Here is a 17,476-nt window from a genome sequence, read left to right on the forward strand (position 1 = left end):
TTAAACCTTGTAACGTGTTTTCTTCCAGGACTGGCCTGTATTTAGTTCCATTTATGTTCCTATCATCTTTAACAAGTTTGTCTGTTCCTGCTTTAAAATACTGGTCCCACAGCGTGATGCCATGTTTCACCATAGAGATGGTGTATTCAGGAAATAAGTTTCCTTGCTGCAAAGTGCCAAGGAACAAGTATTTTGATCGCTGTAACCCTTCCAGAGTCAACATGGTCTCCTTGGCTGCTTCTCGGAAACATGTCAGAAAAATCTAGCACTTTCTTCAGGGTTCTATTGTTTCTCCACCTTTTCCAAACACCAGACAGATAAGTTTGTATACTTAGGATTGAAATATACAGGTCCTTCTCAAAATATTAGCATATTGTGATAAAGTTCATTATTTTCCATAATGTCATGATGAAAATTTAACATTCATATATTTTAGATTCATTGCACACTAACTGAAATATTTCAGGTCTTTTATTGTCTTAATACGGATGATTTTGGCATACAGCTCATGAAAACCCAAAAATCCTATCTCACAAAATTAGCATATCATTAAAAGGGTCTCTAAACGAGCTATGAACCTAATCATCTGAATCAACGAGTTAACTCTAAACACCTGCAAAAGATTCCTGAGGCCTTTAAAACTCCCAGCCTGGTTCATCACTCAAAACCCCAATCATGTGTAAGACTGCCGACCTGACTGCTGTCCAGAAGGCAACTATTAACACCCTCAAGCAAGAGGGTAAGACACAGAAAGAAATTTCTGAACGAATAGGCTGTTCCCAGAGTGCTGTATCAAGGCACCTCAGTGGGAAGTCTGTGGGAAGGAAAAAGTGTGGCAGAAAACGCTGCACAACGAGAAGAGGTGACCGGACCCTGAGGAAGATTGTGGAGAAGGGCCGATTCCAGACCTTGGGGGACCTGCGGAAGCAGTGGACTGAGTCTGGAGTAGAAACATCCAGAGCCACCGTGCACAGGCGTGTGCAGGAAATGGGCTACAGGTGCCGCATTCCCCAGGTCAAGCCACTTTTGAACCAGAAACAGCGGCAGAAGCGCCTGACCTGGGCTACAGAGAAGCAGCACTGGACTGTTGTTCAGTGGTCCAAGGTACTTTTTTCGGATGAAAGCAAATTCTGCATGTCATTCGGAAATCAAGGTGCCAGAGTCTGGAGGAAGACTGGGGAGAAGGAAATGCCAAAATGCCAGAAGTCCAGTGTCAAGTACCCACAGTCAGTGATGGTCTGGGGTGCCGTGTCAGCTGCTGGTGTTGGTCCACTGTGTTTTATCAAGGGCAGGGTCAATGCAGCTAGCTATCAGGAGATTTTGGAGCACTTCATGCTTCCATCTGCTGAAAAGCTTTATGGAGATGAAGATTTCATTTTTCAGCACGACCTGGCACCTGCTCACAGTGCCAAAACCACTGGTAAATGGTTTACTGACCATGGTATCACTGTGCTCAATTGGCCTGCCAACTCTCCTGACCTGAACCCCATAGAGAATCTGTGGGATATTGTGAAGAGAACATTGAGAGACTCAAGACCCAACACTCTGGATGAGCTAAAGGCCGCTATCGAAGCATCCTGGGCCTCCATAAGACCTCAGCAGTGCCACAGGCTGATTGCCTCCATGCCACGCCGCATTGAAGCAGTCATTTCTGCCAAAGGATTCCCGACCAAGTATTGAGTGCATAACTGTACATGATTATTTGAAGGTTGACGTTTTTTGTATTAAAAACTTTTCTTTTATTGGTTGGATGAAATATGCAAATTTTGTGAGATAGGAATTTTGGGTTTTCATGAGCTGTATGCCACAATCATCCGTATTAAGACAATAAAAGACCTGAAATATTTCAGTTAGTGTGCAATGAATCTAAAATATATGAATGTTAAATTTTCATCATGACATTATGGAAAATAATGAACTTTATCACAATATGCTAATATTTTGAGAAGGACCTGTAAGCTAAGCTCTATTTGAATTCTTTAAGTTTACAACTGAAACTACATAACAAACTGTCTACTTTAAAGGTGTATTTACAGAGCAGGTCTGAAGTCAGCCTGCAATCTGAAATTTTATCAAATCAACCGTAGACTTCGGGGAATGTCTGATCAGAAACCTTATATTGTTGCATTTATGTTCTTTGCCCCAAAAAGACACTCTTTTAAAATAAAATTCTAGATTTCTCTTTTTCCCTTTTTGTTTTATTTCCTTATTTTCTACCTCTTTGTCTAACAAAATGGGATGACCCCATTTTCATAGTGGGTTTGAGCTGTAACAATTTTTCACCTTTTTATTGCTTTTATTTTTCCTTAACTTGCTTTTTCTTCATTTCAGTCTCCCAGATATGGAGTTTTGAGAAAAATTCAACTTGGAAGACTCGCCTCCACTTTCGGCTTTGTCTAACTACTCCACCACGTTCTCCACTCCAACCAATGAGTTCCTGATCCACATTCCTCTTCAGCCAATCATCCCTCCAGGCTTTGCTTTAAAAGACCTTCATACGCAGAATCTCCTGCTCTTCAGCTGAGCTTCGACCCTCCTCCACCCCATCTCCACTATCAGGCTTCAAACTCCTTCAGACTCCCTTATCTCCTCAGGCCTCCACTCCACCACCAGTATCGGGATCCCGGGGGGAAGACCTCTAATTCTAACCCTAAGATATTCATTCAAGCTCATGTCATTATCAGCATCCATGTCTTCCGCCAGGATCCGAATGCCAAAAGAAAACTAACATCAGCTAATAAACTTCTCTAATTGCCATCTCTGTGTTTCTCTCATTTGTGTGTCTTTCCACGTTGAAATGCTATTTAAATTTGCTCATTTAAAGTAATTCTCATAAGAGGAAAAATGCTAAATAAATCCAAATCAAATTTAAAATGGATGTTTATTTTTTGTCATAAATGCCTGTAAATCAAAAGACAGTAAAAGCAGACATTTAAATAGGTTCATTGCAAGTACATATTATTGACAAATCAGGGTAAATCAGCCTATATTTGATCATAACACCTAGCAATATAATAGTGTTGGATTAGTTATAATGTTCAATTTGGATTGAATGCATTCAGACTAAACATTTTAAAATGAGCAAAATTAATCAAAGCTGGTTTAGGTGCTGAAGAGAAGCACCATAAAAGGAAACCATCATACTGAAAAAAAGCAGCCCTATTCATATGTGTGCATTGGAGGAATCAAAGTGTAACATTTACATTCTACCGCTGCCAACAACGACATGGAGAAGCAGAGCAAAAGCAGAGAGAGCCACAAAGTGAGTGAAGTGACTCAGGTTTTCCCCACTGGCAAAAATGCTATCATCAGTGGTAGTAGGCATGGAGGTAGGACAGAAAAAGTACCAGTCAAAATCAGGCCCTGGGGAGGTAAAGGTAGCAAAGCCTGGTTCCATGCCAGTGATGGTGTCACTGATCCATTTCTCGTACTGAGACACTCGAGCGTAGACTCCAGGTTTCTTTGGGAGAGCACAGCGATAACCAAAGCTCACCACTCCACTCTGGATCCACGCAAAACCATTGTACATCACCAGTGGTCCTCCTGAGTCTCCCTGTGAGGGAAATAGAAGAGTTTTTGCATGTCTAAATTAATTGCAAGGAGGTGTAACTTTTTGTGTCAGATTCAGAAAATAATTTCTTATTCTTTATTTTGCTTCTGCCTAATTCCTATTTTTTGTGTAATAGCTATGATGTTATTTGTGCTTAAGCACGATTTAATTTACATCATGTTTAGGCAAAATCTGATGTACAAAGTCTGGTTGCCCTCGTTTCTTACAGAACAATAAATTTGAGAAGAAAAAACAATAAGACATCATCATGCACTTGGACAAGAGGCGGTGAGAGGCAACTGTCAGAGTGTGACATTTTTTGGACTTTGTTGTGACTTTGTTGTTCACTCTTTGTTTAGTTGTTTCACTTAGACTAGTTTCCTTATGTCTGTCATTATTATAGTTCTGTATCTCCCTTGGATTCTCTGTGTTTATTTATGTTAGACATTTTGTTCCCTCTCCTAGTTTAGTCCCTTAGGTTTAGTTCTAGTTAGGTCAACTTTAGTTATTCTTTACATCTTTGTCCTTGTTTCATCTGCTTTATTCTCAGTTTGCTCTATCAGTGTTGGGTTAGGTTTGTTTACTTTTGTAGTCTGGGTTTCTTTATGGTTTCTTTGTTTAGTCCTTAGGTCTTAGGTGGTGGTTACCTCTAGCTTCTCAGTTTCCTTTTAGTTCATGTTTATTCTTGATTCTATGTTTTATTTATCTTGGTCTATAGTTTTCGTTCAGGTCTGTTTCACTGTTTTGTTAATTAGTCCTTTTCCTCATGTCTCAGTTTTTTTAGGTTCACCTGTTCCCTCTGCCTTCCTCCCTCCTTGTTCTTAGTTCTTTTGATTACTTGCCTTTGTCTCTCTCTGTATATTAGTTGGTTTTGTTTTATTATGCTTTGTTGGTTCCTCGCGTTCACTACCCTGTGCACTACCCGCATCCATGCTTTGAGTACCTGCTGTACTTATGTAAGTTTGGATCTGACTCTGGTTTATACCTGCAGTGTTTTTGTTATGTGTTTTGATATTTTGAATAAACCTGAAGACTGCTTTGAAATGCTGCTTCCAAGCTCTTGTTTTCACTTTGGTCCAACCCCAAACCACACCGTGACAGCAACACAGAGACAGATAGAACAAACAACTGAGCATAAGATACTCATACCCAAGGGCAATTTAAAGTGACCAGTTAATCTAACAGTCATGTTTGTGGGACGATTATAGGTGTGCAGTGGGGACAACATGTATGCGAGCACTTTGTCTCAGTAAACGTAATTGTAATGGTTTCAATAAAATTTACACATATTTCAGTAACAACCCAAGTAATTCACATATACAAAGAAATCAAAACAAGTACTTGTTTATATTAAGTTGTAGGTAAAAAAAAAAAAAAGTAAATTTATTTGCTGAGACTTTCTTAATAATTGTGAATAACGGCTGTATTTTTGCTGTTTTCACGGAAAAACCAGACCTTCTTGTATCCCCAATGGGGCTCGGGTCAATAATAATAAGTTTAGAAAATGTCCATAACTGATGTTTACAACCGTAAGATTGTAAAGGTTTTGAGTGAGCTCTTTGCTTTTATCCACCAAAAAGCCTTTTTATAGACCTTGAATTAGGGCTAATGCACTGATATGGAGCATAATTGCTTTCTAAATACCGACAGATTTCAGCTGGTTGTTTTAGGTTTCTATGCCTTGTTGCTGTTTCTTTTTCAGTGCTTTTCTCCTGTGTCATTTCACTTTATTACACATAATTTGTTTCATGAACCTTTTTGTTCGTGTTAATTTGTATGTGTAGATCGCTAATGTTGTTACAAATATCCAGTGTGGATTCCATGTCCAGGTATGGTAAAAATATATATTGATTAAAGAAATATTGACATATTCAATATTCACTCTCTACGCTCTATTTCTATTCTCAGGTGCCAATTGTTTTGCAGTGTATGGAGAGTCTGGTAGATTAAAATTACGAGGATCATGTCCTTTAGTCTTGTCCTCTGTTACTTGTCTTTTCTTTGAAAAAGACATTATTCAATGGGTATTCCCCATGCATCTGCGAGCTCTTTCCAGCTGCTCTGTCCACCCACAGTCCAAATACAAGCCCATTTTCAATGAAGATGGGGAGTTTTGTGAAACGTAAATGAAAACAGAATACAGCAATTTGCAAATCTTGTTCAATCTATATGTCATTGAATACACAACAAAGACAATACATTTAATGCTCAAACTGATAGACTATATTGTTTGTTTGCAAATATGCACTCATTCCACCTACAAAGCTTTAACTATTAGTGTCTTCAGTTCCCAAATGCTTACTGAGTGTTGTTAAAAGGAAAGGTGATGTAACACAGAGGTAAACATGCTCCAGTCCCACCTTTTTTGGAATGTGCTGCAAGTATCAAATTCAAATTGAGTGAATATTTGCAAAAAAAACAATAAACTTCAGTTTGAACATTAAATACCTTGTCTTGCAGTGTATTCAGTTGCAAATAGGTTGAATAGGATTTGCAAATAATCATATTGTATTTTTGTTTATGTTTTACACAACGTCCCAACTTTATTGGATATGGGGTTGTACACACCCTCACTTAAGGGACATCTAAATGCCCCTTAAGTGAGGGTGTGTGTATACATGCATAGTTGTTTGTTCTGTGTGTCTCTCTGTGGTCCAGTGACAGACCTGCCCAGGGTGGGCCCCACCTTTGCCAACCACCCGAGCACCTACACCCTGCTTCCCTGAAACGTTTGAGTGAGAAAAATGGATTGATGGATGCTCTATTCATTGGGCTTCGGTCTTGACCAGGCAGGACATTATACCAGCATATGGCTTACAAAAGGTAAGAAAATCCAGATACATGAGCAACCACACACAAAGTAACAGTCACCTGACATGAGTCCTTTCCTCCCTCATCAAGGCCAGCACAAATCATGTTCTCTGTGATGGTACTGAATTCTTGATTGTAGCATGAGCACTTTTTGTTTCCTACGATTGGTACTTCTACCTCCTGCAGGATGTCAGGTGTCATCCCATTACCTAATAGAAGGAAGCATTTAGATCTTTTTAGTGGGAATTCAAAAACAGTACCATTAAATTAATATAAATGTTTAGTAACTCACCAAGATCACCAAAACCAGTGACCCAGCTAGTAGTATCCTCATGAAAGGTGCTTTCCCCTGAGGCCAAGCACACCGGCTGTATGTAGGCTGTGAAATTGACAGGAGCCGAAAGCTTCAGCAGACACATGTCATTCTCATAAGTGCTAGGATTGTATTCAGGATAGCAGATGTATTGTTGAATCCCACGAGTCACTGCGTTGGGGTTGGGATCCGATAACTTGTGGACACCCAGATGAACTTCAGAATTTAAGATATCACTTAAATACACAAAAGTAACACAGTAAATGAGTTGTGAGTTGGGTTTTTAGAAGTTTTTGCAATCATACTGTAGAATACATTTCGTACCTCCTAAAGTTTCATGCCAACTTGAGTAAAAGACCATTAATCAAAACTGTTATCAATATAATATTGATCTTTTACAATACACTCAAACTAAAACTGACCATATTAAACTTACTGATAATTTGACTGAATTTTCAGCAAGCTAATATTCAAACATTATTAAATGGAATGGTATTAATGTGTAGCACTTTAGTGTATAGGACTACATGCCTTTTTAAGGAGTAAGATGGAGTGCAGGAAATGGGAGAACTGTAAAGAATCAGTGCTAATAATAAATTAGGTTTCAAGTATCTCTCTACAAGTTTAACACGTGTAAAAGTAGTTTGCAAAAGGATAAAAAATGCTTTTCTAAAGCTATGTATGTTTTTATGATGATTTTCTACTTTCAGCAAATGACAACATGGTAAGAATATTATATTACCTTAAAAAAATCCTTTTAATACAGAAATTTGGGCTTAATGAAAAGCATGTTAAATACCTGTTCAAAGATATTATTTTCAAAAGGTAGGTTTAAATCAGGCTAACAAGACTTATCAGAACTCATTCTAGTTTAACTGCTTTCAGCAAAAAAAAATTGAAAGAAAACCTACATTTGATAAAAAAGATTGTAACAATGCTAAATGAGATGGAATGAAATCTCACCTTGATATGCAGTGAGCAGCAGTCAGCACCCATTCGTTGGTGATCAGCGATCCTCCACAGAAATGGAACCCATTATTCTGCAAACTTGCCTGCCAGGGCCAACGACCTGGGACTGCATCCTGACCCCCAACGATTTTGTTTTTTGTAAATACTTTACCACACCCTGAAAGGAAAAAAGAGACAAAAACAACAACAAGTGGTTATATCTAAGTTTCATAATAATATATTTAAGATCAATGCCATTATTGTTGATTGTAACAAATTATATATGTATATCTATATATGTCTATATATATCTATATATGTCTATATATATATTATATATATTGTAACACAGAATAAGTACAGTGATGTGTATAGTTTCTTTAATAACCATTTGGTTCACACCAGTCATGTTAATTAGTGTAGAAAATACACCCTCCTTTAAATCTGGGGTTTTATTTTAAGGGGACATACCAGGCTCCACCTTTTTAACCCTTAAATAAATTTTGTTGCAGAAAAGATGAATTTAGTCTATCCAGACGCTGCACAGATATCTTTAGATTTTGTTTTGGGTTATATTTTTCAGTCCGTTCAGTTTTTTCTTTTATCTGTTACATTTTATGAACTATTATGTCACAGTATTTGCTGTGGAACAGCTAAACAAGGTCATGGAGTTCTGGCAGATCAATTTTGTGCATCTGCCATTTCTATTTCTCGCTGCAATTTTGTAGTCCAAGCTCAAGTATGTCCACACTGCAAGTAGATTACTCTATATGTTCGGTTGTTGGGTGCAGTAACACACACAATTTATTACACCGTTCCCCAGCATCAGAGCCTCTTTGAAGGGTCTGGTTAATTTTCATTTTTCATGGAGATGTAACAACATAAGTGGCAAAATTCCTCTTTGTTTGCCCAAAGTACGAGTGCTTAAGCAACCTTCGCCAGTATCAAGAAAGATTTGCCGGAACACTTTATCTGATTGAAGGGTCAGTTCCTTCTGTCTGTGGAAACAACAGACACAGTGGAGCGGTAAACCGCAAATATCCCTTAAATGACAACAAATAATTTTTAGACATTAATTTAGTGTGTTGATATGACATCCTGGCCATTATTTTGACAACTGTAGCATTGTGCCCTCTGCTTATGCTAGTGCTGTGTGCTGCTTTTAGAATATTATTATTTCATTAACAGTTTTGCATTGTTTTTGCTGTTTTTGTCTTGTTTCTGCCCCACAAGAAAATTGTGTGTCTCAAGCTACAAAAATGGCCGAAGGGGTTAAAGTGGAGTGTTCTCTGTGTGAAGTGCCTTAGTAGCATTTAAAGAGACCACACCAAAACGAGTTGGTCTCAGACGCACCTCAGAACAGGGGTAAAAGAAGAGCCTGTGAAGTTACAATAACGAGTTCAGACCAAAGCATTGCAGTTCCACTCTATATAGACCACAACTGAACGATTAAAGTGTGAAAAGAAAGTATTTAAAAGCATGATATGTCCTCTTTAAATAAATGATCTAGTCAGGACAGCACATAGCAAATTCCAAAATGTCAGTAAACAAAATTTATAACAAGAGGGTAAACATTGTTTTGTAGAAACTAAGCACAACCCAATAAACCATAGATATATGCAAATGTTTAAAAACAATTAAATTTAATTTGGTAGAAATTACAAAAGAAAAGATGAAATTGTGTTAGACTGTTCTAATTGTTGTGGGGTTAGGTTTTATATGCTGTTTCTACATTGAAATTACTGTTACCGAGGTGGTAGAAAACAAATGATACACAACTTTGGTAGAGTTCCAAGAACATTACACGTGTAGTCCTCAGGTTATCAGAACAACAAACATCATTGTCTTAAAATATGTGATGTTAGTACAGGCTAATCTGATAAGAAATAAACTTGCAAACCTTGTAGGGTTGGCGACTCACTTGGGAGCTGTGAATGACAACCTGAAACACAGAACAAAGATGTGTTTAATCATTTCATGCGAAGTGTCTCCAAATGCAAGTTAAATGAACACACCTTATACACAAAAAACCTTATGTAAGTTTTAAGCTTTGATTTGCTTATTTTCTATCCTTTATGTTTACAGCCCTGGCTGATAAAAACCAGGTTAATGAAGTCCCATTAAAGAGAACTGATATTTTGTATTTAAAAATTTTAAGTTTGATGTTTGTATGCTTGTTTGTGGTGATACCGTATATTTTAGAGATCGTGTACAATTGCAAAAAGTATAAAACAAGCAAAAACAGTTATTTATCAGTATATGAAGGGCAGTTGCAAGTTTTCTGTGTTTTTCTTCTTAAATATACTGTGTGTTCACTGTAAAAATTTACCAATGTGAAATGTTATTGGTGGGCAAATTGGAAATATGTTCCTCCACCTTGCAAATATTGTTTTTTTTCTGCATCAATTAAGGTGCTGCTTATTTTTCCATCATTACACAGGTAAAGGAAATCTCTTTAACACTGGTCAAAAATAACTTAAAAAGAGCCAAAAGTCATACAAATTGAGTTTGATTCCGATATTTAGGCCCAGTAATAAAATAGTTTCTAACAAATTTCCAGGTGGACACTGAAATGCGTTTTGCGCAAGATTTTAGGTCATGCTTTATTTTAAAGCAGACAAAAAAAGTTATTTGTTTTTTTGATATCTGGTCACCCTAACACATAATGTGGGCTTTTATTTGATAATAATAAAAACATCATGGCAGAAAAATAGATAACTGCATAATAGATTATGGTATGTAGTATTGATCAAACATTTGATACTTTTAAACATCACACTTTAGACCTTCATATGCAAAACACAGCACTTTACCAAAAATAGAGAGGGTACTCCGAGAGACAATGCATACATTTCTCAATTTATTTCAAGAGGTCTTTGCATTAAGAAATATGTTATTGTTTTAAATCACTTCACAACCTATGGAAGTATCAGTTTAAGTCTTAAAACCTGCTATTTCGCATGGGGTCAAACAACGGACGAGAAGTGGGGTACACCCTGGACAGCTCACTAGTCCATTGCAGGGCAACACAGAGACACAGAGGACAAACAACCATGCACACATCCACTCATACCTAAAGGCAATTGAGAGAGACCAAAAAGTGTAACAGTCTTGTTTTTGGACGGGGGAAGAAGCTGGATTACCCAAGAGAACATACAAACTTCATGCAGAAAGACCCCAGGCCAGAAGTCGAATCCTGGACCCCCCAGGCCAGAAGTCGAATCCTGGACCTTCTTGCTGCAAGGCAACAGGGCTACCAACTGTTCCACCGTGCAGCCCGAATCTTATATGTGATGTTACCAAATTTGATTTTACCAGTATCACATTGTATGATATGATGAATTCTTGAAAGAGTAAGAATTTTGTTTAATGCATTCATGGTGTCATGTTATTTATAGAAAATGTTTTCTCTACCACAAATGCATAAATGTGGTGAGTTGGATAACAACAATAATCAGAAGAACAGAAAAATAAAAAATAATATATATATACATATATATATATATATATATATATATATATATATACACACACTATACATATACATATATATATTAGCAAAAATATTTCATTCTCACCATTGCTTATGAGGATGATCAACACAAGGTACCCAGAAAGCTTTTGGAGAGCCATTTTCAAAGTCTTCTGAGATCCTCAAGTGTCAATCTTTAAAAACCTTACTTGAGATGTTTAGCTCCACCTACAATGTCATTCACTCTGCTGACCAATGACATTAATACAACATAAGCTGGATTCGAATAGGTATCGACTGAAAACATGTTTGTCCTGATGCATGGGTTAGGTCGTGCCTTGTGCAGATTGAAAAGATGTTAACTAAACAAAAGCTGATTGTTGTTATACTAGTGAGTTTTTCTTTTTCTCTCTTGACCCCTGATGTCTTTTTTTGTGCACTTATTGTTCCCTTTTCTTCTCATTCCCTTTTGTCTTTGCCTCACCTTAAGCATTTATTCATAATTCAAAGTAACTTTGTCTCATTTCCCTTAAATGCAGGGAGACTCTGGGTTCATGTGTTGACCTGACACTGTGTGGACATTACACAGTAGTAATAGTAGTAAAAAAGTAGTAAAAAAAACAACAAACCTGTCTAGAATGGAAAATGGTGGAATGAATGTTGGAGGGTATTTACTGCATGACCATGTTGGGTAAGATTGAGGTCTTTTGACAAATCAAAAAGGTCACTCTTGTTTCAAAACTATCCTGGAGATGTTCTACAAAGACCCTGTTGGATAAATATCCACACCTATCAGAAGATACTACAGATTTAGATATACATTTTCTTTAATTTGTAAAACGTTTGTGTTGCCTCCATGCATAAAGGTTCTGTCTTTAGACACATCAGGGATTTAAGGTGGCATCAGTTGCTTGGGAATGACAGATTCTCATTTGTTACGTTCAATTCAATGACACAACTTGTCATAGCTGGTACTGGTGTGTGAGGGGGGATCTACACTATATTACAGGCCCTTCTCAAAATATTAGCATATTGTGATAAAGTTAATTATTTTCCATAATGTCATGATGAAAATTTAACATTCATATATTTTAGATTCATTGCACACTAACTGAAATATTTCAGGTCTTTTATTGTCTTAATATGGATGATTTTGGCATACAGCTCATGAAAACCCAAAATTCCTATCTCACAAAATTAGCATATTTCATCCGACCAATAAAAGAAAAGTGTTTTTAAGACAAAAAACTTCAACCTTCAAATAATCATGTACAGTTATGCACTCAATACTTGGTCGGGAATCCTTTGGCAGAAATGACTGCTGTGGCGTGGCATGGAGGCAATCAGCCTGTGGCACTGCTGAGGTCTTATGGAGGCCCAGGATGCTTTGATAGCGGCCTTGACTTTGGACCACTGAGCAACAGTCCAGTGCTGCTTCTCTGTAGCCCAGGTCTGGGGAATGCGGCACCTGTAGCCCATTTCCTGCACACGCCTGTGCACGGTGGCTCTGGATGTTTCTACTCCAGACTCAGTCCACTGCTTCCGCAGGTCCCCCAAGGTCTGGAATCAGCCCTTCTCCACAATCTTCCTCAGGGTCCGGTCACCTCTTCTCGTTGTGCAGCGTTTTCTGCCATACTTTTTCCTTCCCACAGACTTCCCACTGAGGTGCCTTGATACAGCACTCTGGGAACAGCCTATTCGTTCAGAAATGTCTTTCTGTGTCTTACCCTCTTGCTTGAGGGTATCAATAGTGGCCTTCTGGACAGCAGTCAGGTCGGCAGTCTTACCCATGATTGGGGTTTTGAGTGATGAACCAGGCTGGGAGTTTTAAAGGCCTCAGGAATCTTTTGCAGGTGTTTAGAGTTAACTCGTTGATTCAGATGATTAGGTTCATAGCTCGTTTAGAGACCATTTTAATGATATGCTAATTTTGTGAGATAGGAATTTTGGGTTTTCATGAGCTGTATGCCAAAATCATCCGTATTAAGACAATAAAAGACCTGAAATATTTCAGATAGTGTGCAATGAATCTAAAATATATGAATGTTAAATTTTCATCATGACATTATGGAAAATAATGAACTTTATCACAATATGCTAATATTTTGAGAAGGACCTGTACACAGAAGGTGCTAATAGTATGACCTATTGGCATAGACAAGATGAGAGGTTTTGTTGTTTTTCCGTTGCTTGGAAATAACAGAGCAAACTAACATATTTATTTTTGTTATTATTTTAATTTTTTGTGAAAAGTGTTTTGAAGACTAAATGCCCCAAAGCTGTTATATGTTGGGTTTGAGTTTCTTAATAACTATAAGCTGCTAGAGTTAGATAAGCAGCATAATTTTAGTTAAGAAGGATTTAAAGAGTTGTATCTCCATGTACCAGTAGGAGCTGGGAAAAACACTAGCATAACTTTTAAATCCACTGTAATTCCACTTGAATACTTTATCTTCTAAGGAAGTCATATGTATTAAGCTAGGAATTTATTGTCATGGCAAGAATGACTGGTATTAATTCAATGCATACTAAAAAAACGCATGCTGTAAAACGTGTTCTGCTAGTTCTTCAATTGTATCTCCACAAACTGTGGAGTGACTTAAAAGACTGAATCAGATGGGTTACACCCTTAAAATGTTGCCTTACAGCTAGATTGTATGCATCTTATTTCTTTTATCTTTTAGCATCTTAACAACCATAACATATTAGAAATATAGAATGTATGACGTCAGGTATAAATCATTAGAACTAGTCCACAGTCACTTTAATTAGTAAAATTTTTGTTTTAAGCATTCAAATAAATTGCACAATCTATGAAAGGTATGTGCCCTCTGCACATACTGTATCAACTCAAACTTTATTTGCAACTTTTATACTCTCGACAAATATTAGTTTAGCCTAATATGCCTTGTGTTTTTGCTGGAAGTGGGATAATCTTACACTAGTCTAAACAAAAAGAAGAATGTAGCTATGATGGTGTGTGTTAACTGAAAACTGGATTTCTTATTTTAATGCATGACAGGTCAATCACAAATCCCACATTTTCCAACAGAGCAGAATGAAATACATTTTTAAATAGGAGAGCAAACACAAACAATCAGTTGGAATGAATAATAAAGGGAATATGACAAGAGGACAGAAAATCAGCTTTTATTAAAAATAAACCACAGTTAATTGCATGGCTGAAGGAGTATGAACCATGTTTACACAAACAACCTGGATGAAATCAATATAGAAAGCAGAATTAAACAACTAAGACAAGCCATGTCAGTGCTAACACCATATTTAGCTTGTTTGGTGCTGGAGAGGTCTGAATTCTGCTTGTCCAAGATGTAATTGTCTCTAAAATTGTACAGGACAGCTATTATTAGATCTGTCATTATTTAATGGTTGAGACATAACAATTGTAATAACTGCAATTACACTAAGGCTTTCTATGCATTTCTTAACATCTACAGTAAAAAGTTAGCTGCAGTTCAAGGATATTGAAAATCGTTGCTGTCACCTGCTTCATACCCCCACTTCACTGTTGTCTGTGAATTGTATTACAATGTGTGATGGAGACCAGGACTCCCATTACTTCATGAAATTTGAGTATTGAGGTTGTGTGATGTATGACTAAGTGACAGACCAAATAGTTGTGTTGTTTGAATTTTTTTTTTGTAGTTCTCTTCAGACATTTTTAGACATTGTGGAGAAGAAGGGGGACTGGCCATTCTTTATGTATAAAGATAGTTTAGGTAAAAATGTCAATTTGTGTTTCCTTAGATTTTTGTTTGTTTAACTTATTAGTTTAGCAATATACCTCTTTAACTGAAAAGCACTCACCTCTTCCTGGTTTGACTCCTTAGCAGGGTGTGGTAGCAAAAGGGAGACATGCTCCATGTGTTGCATAAAAGCTCTTGGAGCTTGTTTTCTGATTATTCCCTTGTATGGTTTCTTTTTGTAAATCACTCAAGATAGCCTGGTTATAAAAGGCAGATAGTTACTTTCAGTGTAAGGTGGTGTTGGTGGACACACGACCTGCAGTTGGACAATAAATCCACCTCTAACCTCATTTTGCTTCATGCCTCTCCATTAAACGTTGGGCCTCCACCAGTCAAAACTGAAACAATTGCATAGGAAGATAAGCTGCTGAAAGACAATTATGCTTTACAATTACCTTTCTATGCATTTAATGGTGTAGCATACCTAATTTTATTTCCAAACAAGTCAGGCTGCTACTGGTTTTTTTATAGCATGTGTGACACAGCTCTCATGCCATGTGTACTAAATATCTGAACCACTGCTACAGAATCTGAATATTTGCTACATAGCACAATGGCCAAATAATAACATTATATGTTGTCTCTAAATGGATAAAGATTCTATTTCCTTGGTACTCCAGATGGGAGTGAAACTGACCACATAATATATTTTCCAATTAACTGTAATTATATTGCCACTTGGGGATACTGAGAGAACATTGAACTTACATTATCAGATGGTCAGTTACCTAAATATGGAAAAAATAGAGTGAGATGGTGTAGTCATGACAAAAATTGTACCCACCCTTTTGGGGTGGAGACAGGCATACCAACAGTAGACCACCACTAGTCCAAACTAGTGCTGGCCCCACCTGAACTTGAACGATCCTGGCTGAGACCCTGACCCTCTGCCCCAACCCCCAACAACCCTGTCCCCATCTGGAGAGGGGGCCACAAGTAAAAGAGGGTTCCACCTGGTCCAAACGAGTCCACCAACCAGAGCAGTCCCAGGAAGAAATAGTCCCAACCCCGAAATTAATTCTGATCTCAACCTCATGAATCCTCCACCCCCCATAAACCCCAACACAAAATTTCCCACAGAGTCACACCCAACTAGGACACAGATATCGAACATATGCCCCTGAAACCAAATTCCATGAATCCTCTCCCCACAGGGGCACACCCCCAAAGGATAGCTCCACCACCATAAATCCGATGAAGACATCCATAAAGCGCAAACTCCCCTTACAGTGACCGCAAGACAAGGGCTCTGTGCAACGTCACCTCAGCCCTGCCCACAAGTGCAACAGAGCAAACACCACTGAGCCCAGGACACACACCAGACTCCCCAACCCCCACCAAGATGGGACCAACTCATCCGGTAAGCAGTCCCCACTCCCACTGGCTGGGAGCACAGGGAGTAATACCAACTCACTCAGCTCTACCGTCACTGCTCAGCCGATCCAAATGGCAGCGACCACATCCAAAGAGAGGATGCAACCCCCACCCACATGTTGCAACCCCTCCACGTCAACCCCAGCACAAAGCCCCCGACACCCCCCTGTGTGTCAGTTTTTGAATACACCAATACACAGACCTAGACAAGTTCAGAATGATAGTCGCCAAACCATCATCATCCTCAGTGAATTATGGCAAGAAAAATTTGCATCCTTGTTTTTTTTTTATATTTGTTTGGGCACTGGCAGACTTTATTTTACTCAGTATTTTTTTAAGTGAGCTGACAGGAATTGGGTTAGAGATAGAGGAAGACATGTGTCAAACTCAACGGGCCAGGACTCCAACTGTGACAGCGGCGTCGAGGGCTATGGCCCTTGCACCACCACAACTCCCCAAATTTGCATCCTTGTTTGTCACAGTTTTTCAACTTTTTAATTATTTCTGTTTCATTAGATATGGGCACATTCAAGCAATTACATGTTAATTTTTGATAATGTCCTGGCTTGTGGAAAGAGCAAATGTTCTCTTTTCTTTACCGTTTAGCTGAAAATTAATGGTTGGTTTTTTCTAAAAAATTCATTGTCAGATAATGCTACTACAACAACATTCATCCATCTATCCATTAGCTATACCTACTTATTCTTGCTCAGTCACAGTAGGCTAGTGTATTTCTCCATTTGTCATTAGGTGAAAGTTGGGTTTCACAGAGGTTATCAGTCCATTACAGGGATTGGCAATAATAGTTAAATTTTTTTTTAAATAAGTGCAGACAGCCCTGGAATGAAACGCTGACATTGACCAGCTACAGGGAACTAATATGGCAAGTGTTGGCTTACGTTCCCTGATACAAGCGAGCTAAATGAGGTAGGGTGGTCGGACAATGTCTTACGTACTAATAGGACGAGGAGCTCAAAGTAGAGCCATTGCTTCCTTGCATCAAGGACAGAAGTCAGTTAAAAGTAGTTCTGGCATCTGATAATGATGCCCCCTGGCCAGCTCCTTTTGGAGGTTTTCTGGCCATGTACAACTGGGAGGACAACCAGGGAAAGACATAAACTTGCTGAAAGGACTAAATATCCTGTCTGACCTGGGAATAACTGGGGTCCTCCAGAGTGAGTTGAAGGATGTTGCCAGGGAGAGAAATGTTTGCGTTTCCCTCAAGTACTTCTTACCCCAGG

The 17,476-nt window shown here is 38.2% G+C and overlaps 1 protein-coding gene across 1 annotated transcript; it reads right to left on the minus strand.

Annotated features, from left to right (window-relative positions):
- Positions 1-2,862: 2,862 nt before the first annotated feature.
- On the minus strand, positions 2,863-11,307 carry LOC124880910 (serine protease 27-like). The gene is made up of 6 exons (XM_047386325.1): positions 11,201-11,307; positions 9,523-9,564; positions 7,638-7,800; positions 6,654-6,910; positions 6,422-6,570; positions 2,863-3,553 (listed from the first exon to the last, which is right to left on the minus strand). The coding sequence occupies exons 1-6, from the start codon at positions 11,253-11,255 to the stop codon at positions 3,200-3,202; spliced, it is 1,020 nt and encodes a 339-aa protein (XP_047242281.1). The 5' UTR covers positions 11,256-11,307; the 3' UTR covers positions 2,863-3,199.
- Between the last annotated feature and the right edge of the window lie 6,169 nt (positions 11,308-17,476).

This window comes from Girardinichthys multiradiatus, chromosome 14 (assembly GCF_021462225.1).
Source record: "Girardinichthys multiradiatus isolate DD_20200921_A chromosome 14, DD_fGirMul_XY1, whole genome shotgun sequence".
In the NCBI taxonomy this organism is placed as follows: domain Eukaryota; kingdom Metazoa; phylum Chordata; class Actinopteri; order Cyprinodontiformes; family Goodeidae; genus Girardinichthys; species Girardinichthys multiradiatus.

Coding starts and splice junctions, on each gene's coding strand:
- LOC124880910 (XM_047386325.1), bottom strand. CDS start 11,255: ATGGCTCTCCAAAAGCTTTCTGGGTACCTTGTGTTGATCATCCTCATA. Junction 7,801..9,522: donor TGAGTCGCCAACCCTACAAG/GTTTGCAAGTTT, acceptor TTTTCCTTTCAG/GGTGTGGTAAAGTATTTACA. Junction 6,571..6,653: donor CACTGGTTTTGGTGATCTTG/GTGAGTTACTAA, acceptor TCCTTCTATTAG/GTAATGGGATGACACCTGAC.